The sequence below is a fragment of the Neomonachus schauinslandi genome, chromosome 2 (assembly GCF_002201575.2).
Source record: "Neomonachus schauinslandi chromosome 2, ASM220157v2, whole genome shotgun sequence".
NCBI lineage: Eukaryota > Metazoa > Chordata > Mammalia > Carnivora > Phocidae > Neomonachus > Neomonachus schauinslandi.
The window spans coordinates 62,334,799-62,354,929 of NC_058404.1; the positions used below are offsets into that span (position 1 = coordinate 62,334,799).

The following is a 20,131-nucleotide window of genomic DNA, read 5'->3' on the forward strand; positions in this document are numbered from 1 at the left end:
TACCAGTTTGCTACAAACAGAAATTTATTGATAAGATAATGAATGCCAGTGTTTTGTTTGTATTTGCTTCAGAAAATTGAAGGGTGGTAAAGATAAAGGAAAGATATATTGATCTGAATACATTATGTATTTAGAAATATGTAAGCTGAGCTATATCCATTCCTATTAGATAGCCAGAAGGAAGGAAGAGTTGGACCTTTTAAATATTAAATAGATATTAAGAACTAGGAGGCATTTCAAATGTAACCAAAACTTGTGAAGATAAAATTTAGTAATTTGGAAGAAAACATTACTTGAATAAGTCAAAACTAAAAAATTATGGCATTATCCAAAACTATATAGAAAGGTAATAATGTAGGGGCGCCTGGGTGGCTCAGTCGTTAAGCATCTGCCTTCGGCTCAGGTCATGATCCCAGGGTCCTGGGATCGAGCCCCGCATCAGGCTCCCTGCTTGGCGGGAAGCCTGCTTCTCCCTCTCCCACTCCCCCTGCTTGTGTTCCCTCTCTTGCTATGTCTCTATCTGCCAAATAAATAAATAAAATCTTAAAAAAAAAAAAGAAAGGTAATAATGTATACTTTTTCTTAATGTCACTCAGATAGGGTCAAAAGTAAAATCCATTACTTTTTAAGTGAGGTTAAATCTTCTAGGAATATGTGATAGAACAAAGCCAGATGACACATCCTCCCCCAATACCCAGTGACATATATATTTTCTCCCCCAAAAATATATGTGATTGGGGCAAGAACTCTTTCCTCCAAATGAATGAAGCATTTATTTTTACTTCCCTATATAAACTATACTAGAGGGTATTCAAATAGTTTGAGCTGATTAGAGAAAATTCCTCTTTGTAGAGGAGTCCAGCTAATAAATGTAGAAGGACTAAAAGGAAAGAACAACATTAGCAAATCACTATTTTGCAATGATGGGAACTTTTACAATGGAGGGACTGGGCCGTCACCCCTGGAATCCACTGATCAACAGCAGCATCGCTGAAGTGCTAGGTCCCAGCACATGTGCCTCCTGAGGGGATGCGATGTCAAGGAGATAGCAAACCCTACCGAGTATTCTTCCCGAGCAAGCAAAGTTCTATCTGAGTTTAATCAAATATTTAAATGTAATTTCCAACTAACTAGAGATAGAGGAGAGAGAAGTCTGAGACCTTTCACAGTAAAAAGGCTTTAACTATACAGTGTTGCTTGGAGAACTGCTATTACTGTAACTTGGCTAGATTATGGGATGTGGTGGCAGAAGAGGCTGCACATGGAAGTTGTGGTAAGTTCATGGCATTCTTTAAATGTTATATCAAGGAATTTGGACTTTATTCTCAGGCTAACATTTCCCAAAATGTGTTCCGGGATACTGATGTATGTTCTTCACTCTTAAAAGAGTGACATGGATGTTCCGTTTTTTAAGTAAGTTTAAAAAACACTGTATTCTACATTCTCTTTGATGGGTTGAATATTCATAATGTTCATTAGCACATTGCTGCAGAAATATCTACTGAAATTTAACATAGCATTTCACAACTTTCGAAACAGTTGTTTTGTTTTCTGTTGTTGTTGTTTGTTTTTTACATTTTTTTATTATTGGGTTATGTTAATCACCATACAATTACATCATTAGTTTCTGATGTAGTGTTCCATGATTCATTGTTTGTGTATAACACCCAGTGCTCCAGAACAGTTGTTTTGGAGAATATTTGTTATCATCCCGTAAGAAGCCAATCTAGAAAGCAGCACTCTACGAGGAAGCACTGAAGAATCAACAAAAAAGGGTGGTGTCTTGCTCTGACTGGTATTCTTTGAAGATAATTCTAGTCGTAGTAAATTGATGAGGGAAGACAGTCAAGCATTTGGAATAGGTCAGGTGTGACATGACAAAGACATGAATGGATTGAGGCAATGACATGGGATGGAGGTAGAAATCAAAAGATACAGTGAATATCAATGGAATCTTACTGCATAGATTTTAGAGGGAGCTCAAGAGAATCACCAGACGATATTATTGACGGTGGCGATACCATTATTATAGTTGCAACACGAGGAGAAGTAGTTGACGTGGTGGCGAAATACACTTGAGGTAGATGTACAAAGGTCTATGATCAAAGACTATATTTATTCAAAATATATTTTCTTATGTAAAATTCACACTTTCTCATGGGCAAAATGCTAAGCAAATATTAAGAAATGAATCCTACCTCTGGATTTTCTTTTTCCTCTTCTACACTTACTTAAGTCATTCCCTGGTTCTACTTACCCACAAGGTCTATACGTGAATACAATGTAACTCTCTTCATCACTTCTTTCAATAAAAGTCACACATGTGTGCTTTTCCCAGTGCCTCATGGCCTGCTTGAACATGGCTCGCTGACTGCCTAGAAAAATGGCAGGATGTTAATAAAACCAAGTGTCTGCCTTAGGGAGCAGTGCTACATGCTGGCTCCTCCATCCTGAGTCTGACTAGGCAGTTCGGATGACATCACTCTCGTCAACCAACAAATACTAGCCTAGAGCACCACAAGTGATCACTCTTAAGAATGGTCGCTCACCTTATAATCAGAAGGTTCAAGTTCACTATCTCTACAAATATGTGTGTGTGTACAAGGCTCTATCAACGGGACATATGTTCTTCCTGTCAGTTGAAGAGAAATCAGCTTCCTGGATTGATGGGCACATTTGAAACTCAGTTTAAAAACCAGAACAGTACTTTAGTCTCTTAGAGCTCAAGACTAAAGATATTTTTCAATTTCAAAGACATTCTAAACCAACAACCAAGGTAAGTGAAGTATTTCTCATGTTTGACTTAACACTATATTCTATATATTAATACCCTGGAAAAATACACACTTAATCTATATAATATTTCTTGATAAAAATAAACACTCTGGGAATATCTTACCAGTGAAGTTGCCTCCTATAACATAAGGAATAACACCTCCAGGCCATATTCTTTCGGTTCTTGATGTAGCAGCTCTGGGAACTCGATTTTTCTCATTTTGCCCTGAGAATTTTAGAGGTACTTTTCCTTTAACTGTGCTGTTTTGCTCCAGGCCTGCAGTGACATTTAAAACACTCTGTGAAACAGAAGTCCTTGGTCAGGGAATCATTTCCTCTTAAAAGACTCAAGTTAAAATGTCTTATTTACATATTTGTGTAAATATGCCTGAAGTCAAAATGCATTAAAGAAAAATGTCATTTATATTACATACCTGAAAAAGTATTAACATATTTAAGTACTTGATGTCAAAATACCATTTCTTAATGAGCAAATTTTAATGAATTCCCATACAGCCTACAGTGGATAGATGTCAGACAGTCTGGCAGGCCACAAAAAAATTGTTTTATGTGTTTTAATTTACTAGATCTCTGCCAATTCACCAGTAGATGATAAATAGACATTGTTTAAAAAGTCACAAGATATTCAAAACTCTTCTTAACTCTTGCGAAATCCTTCATTCTTTTAAAGCAAGATATTCCATAGTACATCCTAAAATTATGAAAATTACAGAGAGGATAAATGAAATAATGTTAAGGCAGATATGGTCTCAGCCTCCTGGGACGCTGGTATATCTCCATTCACATTTCCTCTGGATTCATATCCAGGTGATTTAGCACGATTTAGAGATCAATACACAACGTGAACAGGCCAACATAAAATGCAGCCTATTCCTAGAGCAGCTTTCATGTCTGTAGTCATTAATTTTCTTGGTGGCCTTTCAAAATATTTTTATTACTGTTTTTTGTTTTTCCTAAATTTGCATTATCGTTCATTCTTTTTTTTTATTTTATTATGTTATGTTAATCACCATACATTACATCATTAGTTTTTGATGTAGTGTTCCATGATTCATTGTTTGCATATAACACCCAGTGCTCCATTCAATACGTGCCCTCTCTAATACCCATCACCAGACTAACCCATCCCCCCACCCCCCTCCCCTCTAGAACCCTCAGTTTGTTTCTCAGAGTCCATAGTCTCTCATGTTTTATTATTCATTTTTATTCATCTATAACTGTTGATCCAAATATCCCACTCCTGGAATATACTTCAGAAACAACAAACATTGAATGCATGCCCCCATTCCCATGTCCCTAACAGGTTTATCTTTTAATACCCTGAGGCAAGGCATCTTTGCTTGGGAAAATTATTCCTTGAAAGTGAGTACTGTCAATTACTTAATTAATAATTCATCAATTTAAAAAATGTTAGGACACACTTTGAACAGAAAACTTTTTTAAAAACTCCATAATCTATAAATAGTGTTTAACAAATTCAATACTATAAGTATTAACTAATTATGAAACCAGAAAGCTGTTTTTCTATGTATATTTCTGGAAGGGTCAAAACATTTTCAATTAATTTTTTAATCTAACAAATCAGTTTGTCAATTTACTTTAAGTGGGTTTTATTTCAAAACAGTCATGACATTTTTTGATTTGATTAAAACTGATGTAGTTCCATGCTTGATAAAAACACCTTAGTGTGATACACACTGCACCGGAAATAAATATCAACAATAATGCATTTTATACTAATGCATTTTATACTAAGGAGAAGCTGAAAATAAGTTAAAGAAACATTTCAATTGTCCCAAAATAAGTTCTAAAAAACTGACATTAAACATCAGCTAACAAAAATGAATAAAGGACTTTCTCAGCATATACCCTTTACATACTTCACATATTAATGGCAAACTGAACTGCTATTAGTATAATATTTACTGTACATTAAGTCAAGTGTCTGCAACTTTAAACATTGATATACCAGAGCCAATTCTTCTTATCCTGTCTATAAGCTGGTAGAGGGCCCCTCGTTTCTTTGACATACCATGGTCTCCAAATCCACCTTAAGAATAAAAGAAAATAGTTAAGCTAAACTCATTGCATTTTAAAGTTTTTCTAAATAAACCATACCAACAGGCTACATTGATTTCTCTTTGGACATCTTTTTTTTTATGTGGTCTAAGAACGTTAGAGTCATGAATATCCTTAAATCTTAGAAAAGTGTAAACATTCTACAAACACAATTTTGGTAACTAAAAACAAGTGGGTGGGGTGATCCACAGAGCAATTTAAGTGACTTTATTTGGACATCATGGCAACTGAGTCATCTATCGATAATTTGGAACATTTTTCTTCACTGTGACTTTGACATCACATCGTGTTATATAGGATGACAGCAAGTTGTTCTGCCCTGTTGATTGCATTCCAGCTATTTCTCCAATGTAAACAGAATATTTTCAGAAGCCAAATCAGCAAATGGAAATAAAAACATTAGAAGAGCAAATATATAGTACAAGTCTTGCTCCAAAGCTGTGATCAATTTTGAAATATTTTTAAAAGCATATCATATTTTAGAATATATTCAAATATAATTTGAAAATGAGTTTTAATAATTTATAAAAACCAGTAACACATAATTACAAAAACATCACAACAATCCAAAAGGATGTTCAGCAGCAAAATACATTCTGTTATGCTATGTAATTGGCAAAATTTATAAAAATAGATGTAAAGAATTTTAGAGCTCAAAAGGTAGAAAAGGAGGTCAGGATGAGGAAATATATCCTTTTGCAGTTTTACCAACTGGAAAAAAAATAGAAAAGGCAGATTTCCTCTCATAAGTCAGAAACCAGAGCATCTGAGGAAAAACCAAGTCCTGTGATTCTCATTCCAGGACTTGAATATAATGCTCTCCCAATTTTATCTCCTATTTTCCATTCTTTTTGAATTTTCAATGGACAAATAACAAGAAGGCATCACTGAGCAAACAACCAATATAACCACTAATGATATCTGAACAAGTACAGATACATTCACATCATGAGAGTATGATTCATGAGTCTCTTTGGGCGAAGACAATGAAAGGGCTAGAAATCCATAAAGACAACAAACTGTGCTTGCACCTTGATCTATTTCTTTCCAATATCTTTTTTCCCCTTTGAAATTAATACCAAAACTTATCTACCTAGAGTAAAGCTAATAAAACCCCAAAACAATCACAAAAACCATTACCATATAAGCCTTCTAGAGCAAAAGATCAATTAAGTCCTTATAAGGCAAGTAAGTTAGAGTGCTTGTTCACTGACTAATAACGTGCCTGATTGTTTTCATTACATGGTCACATTTTTGCTGTGCTACTTGAGAAAAATTTTTGAAATTTTTTCATTGAACATTTTAGAAAGATGAGGTAATATTTAAGTGTATTCATTCCTAAGTAGCTATAAGAAAGAATGGCATTTATATGTTTGAAATCACAATTATGTAACAATTATACTTTATATTAGGCCTGAAGCACATATAAATAGATTTAGAAGAAGGTTAATTATGAGAAAAAAGAAATGTCTTAGTTAATATTAAGGTAATTATAAGGATAAGAGTAATTATAGAATTTTCAAAAAACAATGTTTCAAGACCACTAAAGGCAATAATACCTTTGAAAATTTAGCAATTTTTAAAAATTTATATAGAAATTGAAATTACAAAAAATTCTGTGTAGGTAGTTCATTAACATAGAAAAAAAGGAAATTGATAAAATAAGTGGTTATTTCACACATATTCTAAAAACAAACTGAAAATATACAAACTAAGTAAATACTTATAGGAAAGACTACACAGTTTGAAATAAGAAAATAAGAAATACAATTAATTTGATCTCCTCACTTGTAAGTCATATTAGTAGCTACTCCTCATGGGATTATTATGCACATTCAAAGAGTTACTATCTGCAAAACACTTAAACCAGGCTTGGTACCTGGTTTAAGTACTTGGTACCTTGGTACCAAACAAAATGTTTGTCAAAGAAATTAATTAATAGAATTAAAAACTATGAACAAAATCTAAATTTCCAAATAGGCTCATTAATGTTTAGGCAATTAAAGTTGATCAGCAGGACATTAAAAGTGACCTAAAGAATACTTAGAGCATTTCAAGAGTATCTTTTCTCCAAAATGAACACAAATTCAATCAAATAATCAACCATACCTGTGGTATGTCCAAGTCCAAAGGGGTTCTGTGTAAGGTCAATTGTCCTATCAATTTGAAAGATACTTAAGTCTTCATCATCTAAGGCAATATCACCCCAAAACACAGCTAAAAAAGAAAAGTTCAATTAAAATGTAAAATATTAAAGAGCAAAGTCAATGCAAACAAAGCTAATTAGAAAAATATTGCTAAAAATATGGAAATGCAGTCCATATAGACAGATATTACAGAAAGTAATTATAACTGAATATAATATTGGACCTGTTATACTATAATATGAACCACTTGTAAAAGGGTATGACCTACATTTTCTTACTTTGATGTTTGACGGAAGAGGTAAGTCATTTCTTTGAATGAAATGGTCACTGATTTATGGGGGAATCTAGGGAAAGTGAATTTAGCAATCATGGCTATTTTGCAAGTAAATGAAAATCTGCTAAGTGTGCTTGAATTTACAGTGGATGCCTGTGACCAGCAGCAGGTCTTCACTGCCAGGTAGAAGGAGACATAGTAGCAGCTAAATATTGTACTGTTCTAGCAACTTACTCATCACATTTTTATACACTTTCTCTAAAGATGGCATTGCCTCTGAGTTTCTGTAAAATGTATAAATAAATACCAAAAATAATATTTAAGTCAACATTTATTTAGTCAATGACCAGGTGCTACGCCTTTGATCTTTAATGATAAATAAAACACTGTCCATATTTTCAGGAGCTTCAAAATCATTGCCCCAAATCCTGAAAACCCTCTGACTCTTTTACATCCAGTCTTTTATGCTACCTAATAAAACAAAGCTCTATAAACCATTGTGGGAAGAAATGAGATAATTTCTTTAAAACCAGTATGTGAATTTTCTTTTAACATCAGAAATACATATTAACATTAACAAAAAAATTTCCTTCCTTTTTATTTGAGTCCAAAACTAGACTAATCAATCTCTTAGTGCTGCCGAATATCAAAATACAGTAACTTTAGGAAACACAGCAAATTTAAGAGAGAGAATAAATTAATCATGAGATGGTAAAACACTGACAAATGCTTTGGGGATTCTGGTATAGCTGTTTCATGATACAGGTTTACAAATTTTCTTTTTCAAATTTTTCTTCAAATTTTTCTTTTGCAAAACCAAGAGAAGAGGAAAATACATTGAAATTTTAGGAAATGACGAAATCCATGCTTTTCAAATCACTGTCTTTTAGTAGATTTAAACCTTAATATTTAGGAATTTTAGCTTAAAAGTAGTTAATAAAATTAATTTATGAAATTCAGATTTCAATCCTGAAAGCTATACTTTAGGTTTTGGTCAAAAGTTTATTATGTAAAATTATTTACCCTGTTTAGTTCCCTCATACAAAATGACATGAGATAAGAAGGTTATATTTATGTGTAAATCTAGAAAGGAAAGAGATAGAAATTATCAAGTTCAAGGTAGGTTATCAGTTCACCATACGGAAAAATATTCATTAAAATTAGAATTCTCTCATCAACTCCTCTCTTCCGCCCTACTGTCAATGGAATGGCAGTCTGTAGAACCAGAGAGATGCTTACTATTTTTTACTGTCCTAGAGACAAAGTAATGAAAGGTCTGTAGAACAGTTTACAGCACTGGGTAAGAGGCTGGTCTTGATGCCTGAAATTGAAGCCAGATTCTAATCAGCTTCATACACCTCTAGCAGAAACCGCTGATGCTCCACTGCCCCTAAAGACAGACATCTCAAGAAATAGATGGCCTGCCCTTAGTAAAAAAAATTTGCACTTTATATAAAGGCTTGTTGGTTTTCATAAAAATACATTTTGCACTTCTTTTCCCCAAGATTTTACACTTTAAGGTAAATTCAAGTTTGTGAGTTATTTAAATCTTCCATCGTGTGTTTACTATGCAAACAGTTGAGGGCATTGACTGGCAGTGACTCTGAGGCTGGCTCTTCCTTTCTTAGTGCTGGGGGCAACTAGAGACAGGAAAACAGTGTTACTCTAACATGAACTCGAATAGGGATCACAGCGGATCAGGTTAAAATGCAGGCTCTGATATAGTCGGTCTGGAGAGAGGCCTCACATTCCACATTTTTAACAAACTGCCATTACTGCAAATAATTGACATTGTCATCATCTTTATTAGCGTTATTTTTTTTTGCAAGAATAAATTTTTGCTCCTCTCTGAACCAGCTGGTTAACTTGAAAGCTGAGGCACTCAACCAAACAAAATGCAGTTTGTCCATACTCCATTTATATAATAAAAGTAGTATGAGTAAAATAAAACCCAAATGTGTTTTAGATTTTTATTTTCTCGTAACGATTTTTCACATGCAATAAGATTCATGTTTTGATGGATGGATTATATCAAAAACAGAACAGCAGTCCAAGGATATAACACTTCACAGAAGCAAAAACATTACTTATGGGGAGAAGAAAAGGCACAAGGCCAGATGATTCTTAAAAGGAGACAAACTGTTCTGAAATACACACACCCATTTTTCTTATTATTTACGGTTATCTTTTCTGAACTAAAAGCTTCAGAATAGTTGTGTCGGTTCTCAACACACCATGAATTGCTTCAGGAGAAAACTAAATATTTCTTTAAGAACAAGCCATAATGAATGACAAAGTCAATTCATTTGTGTGCAGACTTGATATACTGCAGGTCATGTATATCTTTAAATTTTTATGCTATCAACAGAAAAAAAAAAGAAAAAATAGCCATCTTAAAATTACAACTGATCAGACGGTTTAAAATGCACAATTTCTTTCTTCATATTGCACACATTTGAGGGTTTCCTTCATTCATCTTTCACTTCACTATAAGTGTACTATTTCTGCAAGCTGAAATACTTTACTTATGCATTGGTATAGCAAGCTGGACCACAACACTCTATATTACATGGATTTAGAATTTGCATTATAATCTAACACATATTTATTATTTAGGATCCAAGATATTTGTAATTCTCAAATCCACTTTGGAGGTTTTTTTTTTCTTTATGGTATTTTCTATTTGTTTTGCATCCCCAAAAAAAACACAAAAATTAGAAATAGTTTTAAAAAGTATGAATTATTACTCATTAGCCCCATTTAATGCAGTGATTTGAGGTTGGGATATCAGAACTGAAAGCAATACAGGAAAGTGGTTATAGATGATAATATTAAGGAAATGCTCAAGTGCAATTAGAATATTTACTATCTGTTTGGAATTCTGCTTGGATTCCTATGGTCAAAAATGGGGTTGGAGCTAACCAACAGGCCAAAATAAAATGTCAAGAAGAACAATTTTTAAACTACATGGAAAACCACAGGTATTGTTTTTCTTCTGAAGGCTATTTGCATTCATTGTACTACATTTTTTTTTTTAAATCGAAGACCAAGAAAGACAAATAGCTTTTATTGTAGTAGGTAAACACATTTTACAGAAGAATGTATGACAAGAATGAACAAGCCAAAATCGTGATTCCCTACACTATAACTTTAAATGATATTTCTTCCACCCTTTCAAGATTCCCCAATGATCTTTAGCTTTTCTGTTTTGAAGCTGGGATCCAGCGACCAGCTTTAAGGAGGCTTCAAGTTTGTGATTTCCTAAAAGCTATACGCAAAAAATATGTATGAGTTTATACACCCAGTCACAATATGTTTTGCAGGGAAGAGGTCCACCACAGGCTGTCAGAAACGATCACACAAAGTAAAGAGCCACTGTTTTCGCCAAATGCAAAGCCTTTCAGTCCACTCAGGAGAAAATGCTTGCAAACTAAATACCCTCACAAAAAGGAATACATTTACGTGAATTAATGCTAACGTATCTGATAGCTGGCTACTACTTGATGGTGTACTTTAATAAACAAGTTGATAGAGCCTCCTCAGGCATTACCTATAGAAAGCCCTTCCAGAAACCCCCTCTTCCCAGCTAATCTGGTGTCACATCTGCTTCCCGTCCTGCCTGTGCTTCTGTCAGTAATAGACTAGCACACAAGATTTCACACCATGTTTTCAACAGTCTGATTGCTCAATCTAATTTTGAAAATACTGATCACAGGAAGCATGTGTTGCTTGCTCATCTTTAAACTCTCGCTGTCAGAGTGCCTGACAGAAAGTAGGTCCTCAATATATGTTTTGAGACACATAAAAAATGTGAATGAGAAAACATCCTGACTCAGGGTATAAATTGTGTATGACAAAAATAAGGCTAGCCATGCTACATACTTCACAGATTTGCCTTAAGACCCAAAATACTAGATATTCACCATTCTAAGGAATGTTTCAAATCATTTCAATCTAGAGTGGATTATTGTTAGACAATCAACAAAAATTTTTAAAAGGGGCAACTGCCTTTCTTCTTTATTTCAGTAGTGTATATAATTAAGTGTAGTTACGGGAAATATGTCCACTTTTCTCTAAACATCACACTGATATGCTCAGGAAATACAGACTGAACTAACAGATCAGATATCTTGAGATTTATGAGATTTGAAGAGATAACGCAAAGATTCAACAACAGCCAAGAGCACTTGCTTCTTACATTGTTTCCATATACAGTTTAAACTTTCTGCTTTTATTGATATTGGATTTAGGGAGGAAGAATGATGTCATGTGAAGGCCTGACAAGGCTGCTTTGGCCGCTCTACCCTACAATAAAGGCTTAGTAAAAATTTCCTCACAAGGACAACAATGAAGGCTCAAAAGTCAACTATTTTTACTTGATTGACAACCACTAAGCAAATTCCCAAGGAAAAGTAAGATTTGGCAAAAGTTCTAATTATACATTTTGTATACTAATGTACATAAATATACATACTTAAAAGGGAAAACAATTTTCTAGTGGCATTTCATATGCACTGAATAAATTTTTGCCCCAAAATGACACACATGAAAGTTAATTTAAGTTCCAAGTTTGGGAAACAATTATCTTTGAAGTCTTGATACAACAAAAAAATGAGTAAACGTATATTTTTATATAGACTCTCAGAATTACTCTTCAAAAAAATTAGGATGAGAATTTTTTTATGTAGCATATTTCCTTCTTAAATTTCTAATAATAAAAAAGTATTTGTAGTCCAATTATTGTAGTGAATGTAAGAAAATAGCCCACGCAATGTTTTATTTAAAATAATGTATAGGTTTTTTTTTTTCCAAGATCTGCATTTTCACTTCTACTATATACTATCATATAAACTGAGCAAAGTCTTCTAATTTGCAATTAAAAAGTGTTTATGTGGTGAAATACAAATGATGAGTTAAATAAAATGGTTAACTTATTCTTGCCTCATAAACTAGATGGAAAAGTGTCTGGATAACATGACTCTTATCTGGCCATTTTCAAACAAGATGTCTTTTTGAAGGGAGGAGGTGTGGTGAGGTATAAAAAGCTAGATACCGTTTGGATTATTGTTTATAAAAAAGAAAACTGTCCAAACATCCTCCGAATTGAAAGTTCCCTTCAAAGAACACAGAACTGCTGCTAGAGTGACAAACAATCTTCTTCAGTTACTTCCTAAATCAAGAAATAAAATATCATCTCAATACGAAATCAACTTTTCGATCTGAAATGCAAAACAAACATATACACATACATGCACATTCACACATACATATATACCATATGCTAGAGCAAGGAATATTTCTCCAGAAAATGGTGACATTTGATAATAAAGTCATTTTCCATGGTATTCATGAATTTCAAGATGAATCTAGATTAATCAATAGATTACGAACACAGAATACAAGGAACAATTGTCATTTTTAAATCTTTTTTTCTGTTTTAATGCAATTGGACATTACAGATATTATTAAATGCTAAACTTTCAAATAAGCGTCTTTCTTTTTAAGTCAGAAAACAAAATTTCTCTCATAACAATAGATCCATTGAAATACCATATCAATCTGCATTTATAGCCCACAATGCCCATGGATAGGATTTCTCAGAACATTTTTAAAATATCACCCATACCACAAATACTCATTCTGAATTCTTTGTCTCAAAAGAGAAAACATTGACAGAAAAGTACTTTGTAATCAAACAATGTAAAAATCAATATTGAAACTTTTTTTGCTTATGGCCTAATAATTTGTTACAGGCTTTAAGAAAACAAATTACTATAGTTTCTATTTTTTAAAAACTGCCATTCTTATACTGCTCAAATAAGGAATATATAATCAGCTGCTACCAAGATTTGGTTTATTTATGTTTCCCACATCATACATCTTGTAACGAGAGAGTAAACACTTGTTTTTTCTTCCCTCAGGCTTGTAATTGTTTACACTTGTGGCCACTTGTGTAGGAGTCAACCCTGATACTTCTTTCTTAATTAAGTTTGTTTATTTTCTAAATATTGACACTAGCTCTTGGAGTAAATCTTGATGTCTTCCTGGAAGTAAGACTTCACGCAAATTTGCTGTTTTCTATATTGTAGCTATGTTTTACCCACTGGCTGGTCATCCCTTCACACAAACAGAATGTTTTTTCCCACTTTTTTTTTTCCCATTTTTATTTAGTCTACTGTTAGGAAAGTTTGAGAGAAAATGTTGCATTCCAACCTTTCTGGTTCTTTGTAAAAGATTTCCTCTTGAGCACAAGTTCAAGGCTGGGTTTTCTCTTTGGTTAATATCCCCTACTGCAAACCCATAAAACAACATGTGCTCAGTGAAATAAACTTTACAAAATCTCAAAGCTCATGGACATCCTGAAAACTTGACTCACATACTGCATTATATTTCTTTCTTTGATAGTCCCAGCAATTTTAAATAATTGGGAGGATAAGTCAAGGGAACTTTATTCACACCTAAACAAGCAAAAACTGAAAGAACAATGAAACATCCTGTCAATATTCAACATTTTAAATTTTTACTTGAAAAGATCTATAAAGTGTCAGTAACTTATACTAATATTAAATATGTAGTGCTTAGTATCAATAAAGTACCTTCATCTACACTTTATTCCATTCAAGGCTTAGAAAACCCTAGGATATTGATTCATATTACTAAACCCGCTGATAGATTTTACTATTTTAAAAACTTACCATTCCCTATTGCCCATCATATAATATCTGCCTTTTACTTTAAGTAACAGTTTATTAGCACTGACATTAGGTTATTTGTTAGAGTTACAAGATTCTGAGTCAGAAGCAGCACCCGTCTAAAAATTTCAGTTGCGGGTCATGCTGGTGACCCATCTTAACCACGTGAAGGTCTCACATGCTGAATGAAGAAATAAATCGTTCCTTTTCAGATTTGCAGAAACATGAATGTTACCTGCACTGGCATATGGAGATAATATACTTTATTGAAAAATGGACGTGCTCTACAAAGGAAGTGTTTATTAAGTGAAATGGAGTCAATCATGACTTGCATATGAGAAAGGATAAACCCACCTTAGATTCTGCTTACCTAGCTGAAATATTAATGTTACTGAGTAATCTGCCTGTAATGTTTCAAGCCTTGTTTGAGATAATAAAGTAAAAGAAAATGGATGTTGAAATACAAACAGAAATCCATGCACATCAGGTAAATAAAATCTTTATAAAAGCCAGGAAACCATTTCCTTAATTATATAATTTTTTTAATTTAAATATTTAAAACTAGCATAAATTTTGGCTAGTAGATATAATTAGAAATTGGCCATTAAATCTGCAATCTCTCTGTTGTATTACTGATAGATAATTTTTTTTAAAAAGAATAAATTACAAGCTTTTTAAAAAAAACTGCCAAATGCTTATCATGAACAAAAAATATATATTCAATATTGAGCAAAATAATCCAGTGGTATAAAAAAAAAGCCTATATATTAATTCACTTTAAAAGTTGTTGGAAGCTTATAAAACAAACCAATCTCTAAAAAATAAAAACGAAATTTTAAAAAGGTCTTAAAGAAGCCCTCCGAAAGGATTAATATGTTTAAAAACCAATGCTTAAAATCCATTTTTTTCTTGAATTTCATTAGTGGCCTCTTAGGAAGTAGCAAATGAATGACTATTAGAGCCACGGTCTGGGAGAAAAAAGTAAAAGTAATTTAAGTATGCAGCCAATTGTTAATGATGGACTGTCATTCAGAGATATTCAGCGTAGTTAAAGCTAAAGGTACAGAACTGGAAAAAACAATACTGTGAGCAGTTGCTAGGGTAATGTGACTAAATCTGGCAGTTTTATCTATTTTTAATATTCCTTGCAATGATGCAAAGTGACCCTCAGGTACTAAGCCTACTAATTTTTTGAATGGTAAAATGGAAAAAATGGAAGGCTAACTAGTCAATTTAAAGTTGTCTTTAAATGGTTGTTAAAAGAACCTATCTGATATACTAAATTATTTTTCCAGCTTCATTGAATTATCATTGACATAAAACATTGTGTAGTTTAAGGTGTACAGTGTAGTTATTTTATAAATGTTAACACATGCATCATCTCATATTAGTTAGGAAATGAATAAGATGATCCTGGAACATACTATAAACCAGAAAGCAATGAAGCTACCAAAGATAAAAGTGTTATGATAAAAGATTCAGGAACAATTGAACAAGCTTCCACTGGCCAAAACTGGGACAATTTGAACATCGATAAGGATAATCAACGATCATATTGAACATTAAGTCCATTAGTTCATAGTACTAAAAAAATAATCAATCACCTTTGAAGGACACTAGGAAATCAGCTCATTTTTTTTTGCAAATGTATGTATAAAGAGAAATAAATTTTTAAAAACACATTGCCTGCTCACTAGTGTGGCTAAGTATTGGTATACACATTTTTGAAAGGCTTTCTCTTTTGAGAATGGGCTGTTCCTACTCTTTGTGATGGTTTCCCTTTGGAAGGTTTGTCCTATGCTTATTGATTGTGGGTTCTTTTTATGTACCCTCGATACCAATTTTCTCTCATTACAATAGTTCCTGGTTTATAGTGGATGCTGATTATAGTTTATTCAATGTACTCAATTCAAATAATTGCATTTAATTTTAACACAATAAATTTTATAACCTGTTTCCTTTATATTTTGTGCTTTCGAATCTTATTTAAGCAGCACATCTTTTTCTGAGGTCATAAAAATAATTTCTTTAAAATTCTAAAATCTCTTCACATGTATGTCTTTAGTCTGCATTGAACTATTTTTTCTTTTGTGATAGATAAAAATTAAATTTCTCTTATTCTATATGTAAAACAAATTTTCCCAGCCTCATTTAAAGGATGCCCATCCTTTCTCCAAATACCTACAATGCCACCTCTGTCATAAATATGTCATATATCTAGGCCCTCTATTCTGTTTCACTAGTATATCAGTCTTTAATACCATACTGTATTGATAACAATCTCCTTATGATTGTCTTTATATCTAATAGGACTACTCCCCTACCTAAGTTTTCAAAATGTTCTCAGTTCTTCTTAGCAATATGATTTTCCATATGAATTCCAAAAAACAGATAGTCAAGCTACAAGAAAAATCCTGTTGAAGTATTGATAAGAATTGCATTGATTCTATAAATTAATATAGAAGAAGTTTTCATTTTAAAGATATTTAATTTTCACACTCATAATCATATTTCAACTTATTTTTGGTTTTATGTACACCTTCCCATAAAGGTATAACTTTTTCACCATAAAGTTGTTATACATGCCTTGTTGAAATTATTTCTAGGTAAACTTCCATATTTTGTTGCTATAATAAATACTAACATCTTAAATTATATTTTCTAGGTGTTCTTTGTATATAAGAAAATAATTTTTATATTTTTATCTCCTATTCATCAGATATGTTGGATATTTCCATTGGCTCCAACAGACCTCCTGCATTGCTTATGAAGACAATTCTATCATCTGAAAGTAATAACTTGTGTTCATTCTTTACAATTCTAGTGTTTGCATGTGTGTAAACTTTGTTTTACACAATTCTTAAAACCTTAATATTGAAAATAAGCAGTTATAGCAGAACACCTGTCTTACAACTTTCAAATACAAGCCTTCTAATATTTTACAACTGACTGTGCTTTTAGGTTTTGGCAGATACTTTGTCAAGTTAGAGAAGACCCTTATGTTCCTATTTTGGATTTTAGCATTTTGATTTATAAAAGAAATTAGCCCATAATATTTTTACCCTTATTTGTATTGTCTAGCTTTAGAATCAAAGTTATACCAACCTTATAAATGAGCTGGCAGACATTATTTCTTTCCTAGTCACTCACACAATTTGTGTAAGAATGGGATCATTTGTTCCTTAAATTGGCAGAAGTTATTTTTTAAGATTTTATTTATTTATTTGAGAGAGAGGAGCATAAGCAGAAGGGAGGGGCAGAGGGAAAAGCAGACTCCCCACTGAGCAGGGATCCAATGCGGGACCCGACCCCAGGATCCTGGGATCATAACCTGAGCCAAAGGCAGACACTTAACCAGCTGAGCTACCCAGGCGCCCCTGGCATAAATTATTTGTATATATGTCTGGGCATGGTATATATTTAAGGGTAGATTTTTTTTTTATATGTACTGTAACCTAGATGTTTCCTGTCTGCACTGCCCCTATACATATGGAGAGGAATACCACTACTAGAGTCTTTTCTATAGTGTTTTTTAGTGGATGCTTTGATGGGCTGCCCAGATCCCACGTCTTATTTGAATAATTGATTTTCAGATGCTGGAAATGTTTTGACTGAAAGACTTCAGCTATTAGCCCTCTTGGCTGAAAACGCTGCAAAATCCATAGCCAAACCCACTTCATATAAGTAGCCAGCATCCAATGACTGGCAGAGGACTATGCTTTAAGGGTATAGTCACCTCAACCTAACTTAGGACTCTGATGGATCATCATAGCATCAGTTCTCATCCTCTACAGCCAGATAGCAGAGAAAATTAAAAATAAAGTCCAAAGCCAAGTCCTAAGAGTTATAGAACTTTAAAGAGCTGTCCTCCCAATCTCAGCAGGTCAGCTATACCAAAGTTGGGTTCTACTTAAGAAATAATGGTACCAATACATGGGATGAAGAATAGGAGTTGATGCCCCTGAAAATCATGAACCTCGAGATTTATCTGAAACTTTTAAGTCTGAAGAAGTGGCTTACTCCATCTTATTAAGGACTAGTATTCCTCCTTTATTTAAAGATGATGCAGTGCCCTACCCTGAAAGACAACATGCACTACTCAAGATCTGCCTTCACCTCCTTTTCTGGCTGCTAAACCAGTAAGTAGGGTTAAATCACAATATAACCTGACTAGGATGAGCTGGACCCAAAACAAGCAAGGACTGTATCCAAAGGAACTTACAGAACCTTGCCAACTTGTACTTGGAGGAGTCCAGAGATTACTCAAGGACTCAGTCTAAGGGATGGACATAAAATTATATAAGAGAAAGTTTATTCATTTGGAAGCACCATCCTGTGATATAGGTTTTAATATCATTGAAAGGACACCAAAGATAATGCAAACATGCTATTAGGATAAAGCACTGAACTACCTTAAGTAAGAGAGAAATGCCAGAATGGTCATGTTAGAGAGATTAAAAGCCTCAAAGAAGTAAATATGCTTGAATGGATATACAATACTCAGACAGAAAACCCACCAGATGACTATACTATATAGAAGGGCCCTGAAGATTCACCATTTACCAAGGCTAATAAGGAACACACCGATGGGAAAAAAAACAAAAAACAAAAAACCAGCATCACCAAGAAGTGATAACCCTCTAAAGCCAAGACTGATGGCAGAAAATGGTGTTACAGAACTGGTTCACTGACAACAGGTAGGACAGAATCTCAAAAAACAAAAACAAAAACAAAAAAACCCAGAGATCATAGGACAATGTTCCATTACCATAAGCCAAGTAGAGGCAATTCTCATAATGCATGGCAAGGTTGTAGTCTCATGCAGGAACCCTGACCCTGAAAGAGAGTTAGTAGATATGGCATCCAAGGGGCAAAACAGATGGACCCCCCAACAAAGGATATTATTCAATCAAAAACATGGAAGCTGGATGATCAGAAGATTAAGACTGGTTATCTCCCACCTCCCCAAAAATACCTTGAGCTTCAAGATGTAAGCCAGTTTACATCTTGGAATCCATATACTGAACAAGGAATCACGGTTCCAAGAGAAATAACACTTTAATGCCATAAAAAATATGATTATGATTCTCTAGTCCTTTCACAGAGGACTACGGCAATTTCATTAAATAACCATACACAGACATTGTGAGGACTGTTAGAAACAGAGCATGAATGGAAGATACAGATCTTAAAAGTGAATAATAAGAAAACATGTAAAATTAACAAATTCTTAACAGCTGAGCGTGGGCCAGCATCACACAGCACACACACACACACACACACACACACACACACACACAAAGCCCTATTACATAAGCAGAAATGGCCCTATTACCATCACTCTCAGTTGTCCACAATCTACAGCTCAGGACTCTGAGCATTTACTTATCCTGGTTCACATAAATGAAGCTTTTCTACCAAATGACAAAACAACCGAACTTTAAACTATGACTACTTCTTGAGTACTTTCAGTTTTTTGTGCCAAGGGACCAGCAGGTAAAGTAAAGTGTCACCATCCTTATAGGGCAACTGATCTTGATCATCAGGAACTGGGGTTTCTGCTGCACACCTGGGAGTGGAGGAATATGTTTGACAGAAAGTAATCCTCTTGGGCACCTCATAACACTTTCTTGACCAATTTTGATTGTAAGTGCAGCAGTCATGGCCTGAGAAGATATGGGAAGCAGTGGCTTAGCACCCTTAGCGATGTGGGTATGGGTCACAGCACTAGATAATCCACCTACACTAGCCAAGGACAATCTAACATTGACAACCCATAGGGTGAGACCTTGGATAGGAAAAAAAGAACTCACAAATCCCAATTTCTGTTGTGTATGATAGTTATTGGATCACCAGTGAATCCATTCAATTTTTTATATACTGTATTCTTCAAAACAGGGTAATTATAGTCATTTAAATAATGTATTAATTGCATTTCCAAGAAGCATACTCCAGAATAGTACATTTGAATTAGTTTAAAAAAAAATCAAAGATAAGGGGTGCCTGGGTGGCTCAGCTGGTTAAGCATCTGCCTTTGGCTCAGGTCATGATCCCAGGGTCCTGGGATCTAGCCCCACATCGGGCTCCTTGCTCAGTGGGAACCTGCTTCTCTCTCTCCCTCTGCACTTCCCCCTGCTTGTACT

The 20,131-nt window shown here is 33.8% G+C and overlaps 1 protein-coding gene across 1 annotated transcript in view; it reads right to left on the bottom strand.

The window, feature by feature from the left end:
* The window catches only part of TLL1 (tolloid like 1), a 208,160-nt gene that overhangs the window by 115,223 nt on the left and 72,806 nt on the right, over positions 1 to 20,131 (bottom strand). Inside the window, exons 2-5 of the mRNA XM_021698858.1 lie at positions 6,985 to 7,092; positions 4,766 to 4,846; positions 2,900 to 3,052; positions 2,258 to 2,375 (exon numbers count right to left, since the gene is read on the bottom strand). Coding sequence (XP_021554533.1) covers positions 2,258 to 2,375; positions 2,900 to 3,052; positions 4,766 to 4,846; positions 6,985 to 7,092 — 460 coding nt within the window. The remainder of the gene's footprint in view (positions 1 to 2,257; positions 2,376 to 2,899; positions 3,053 to 4,765; positions 4,847 to 6,984; positions 7,093 to 20,131) is intronic.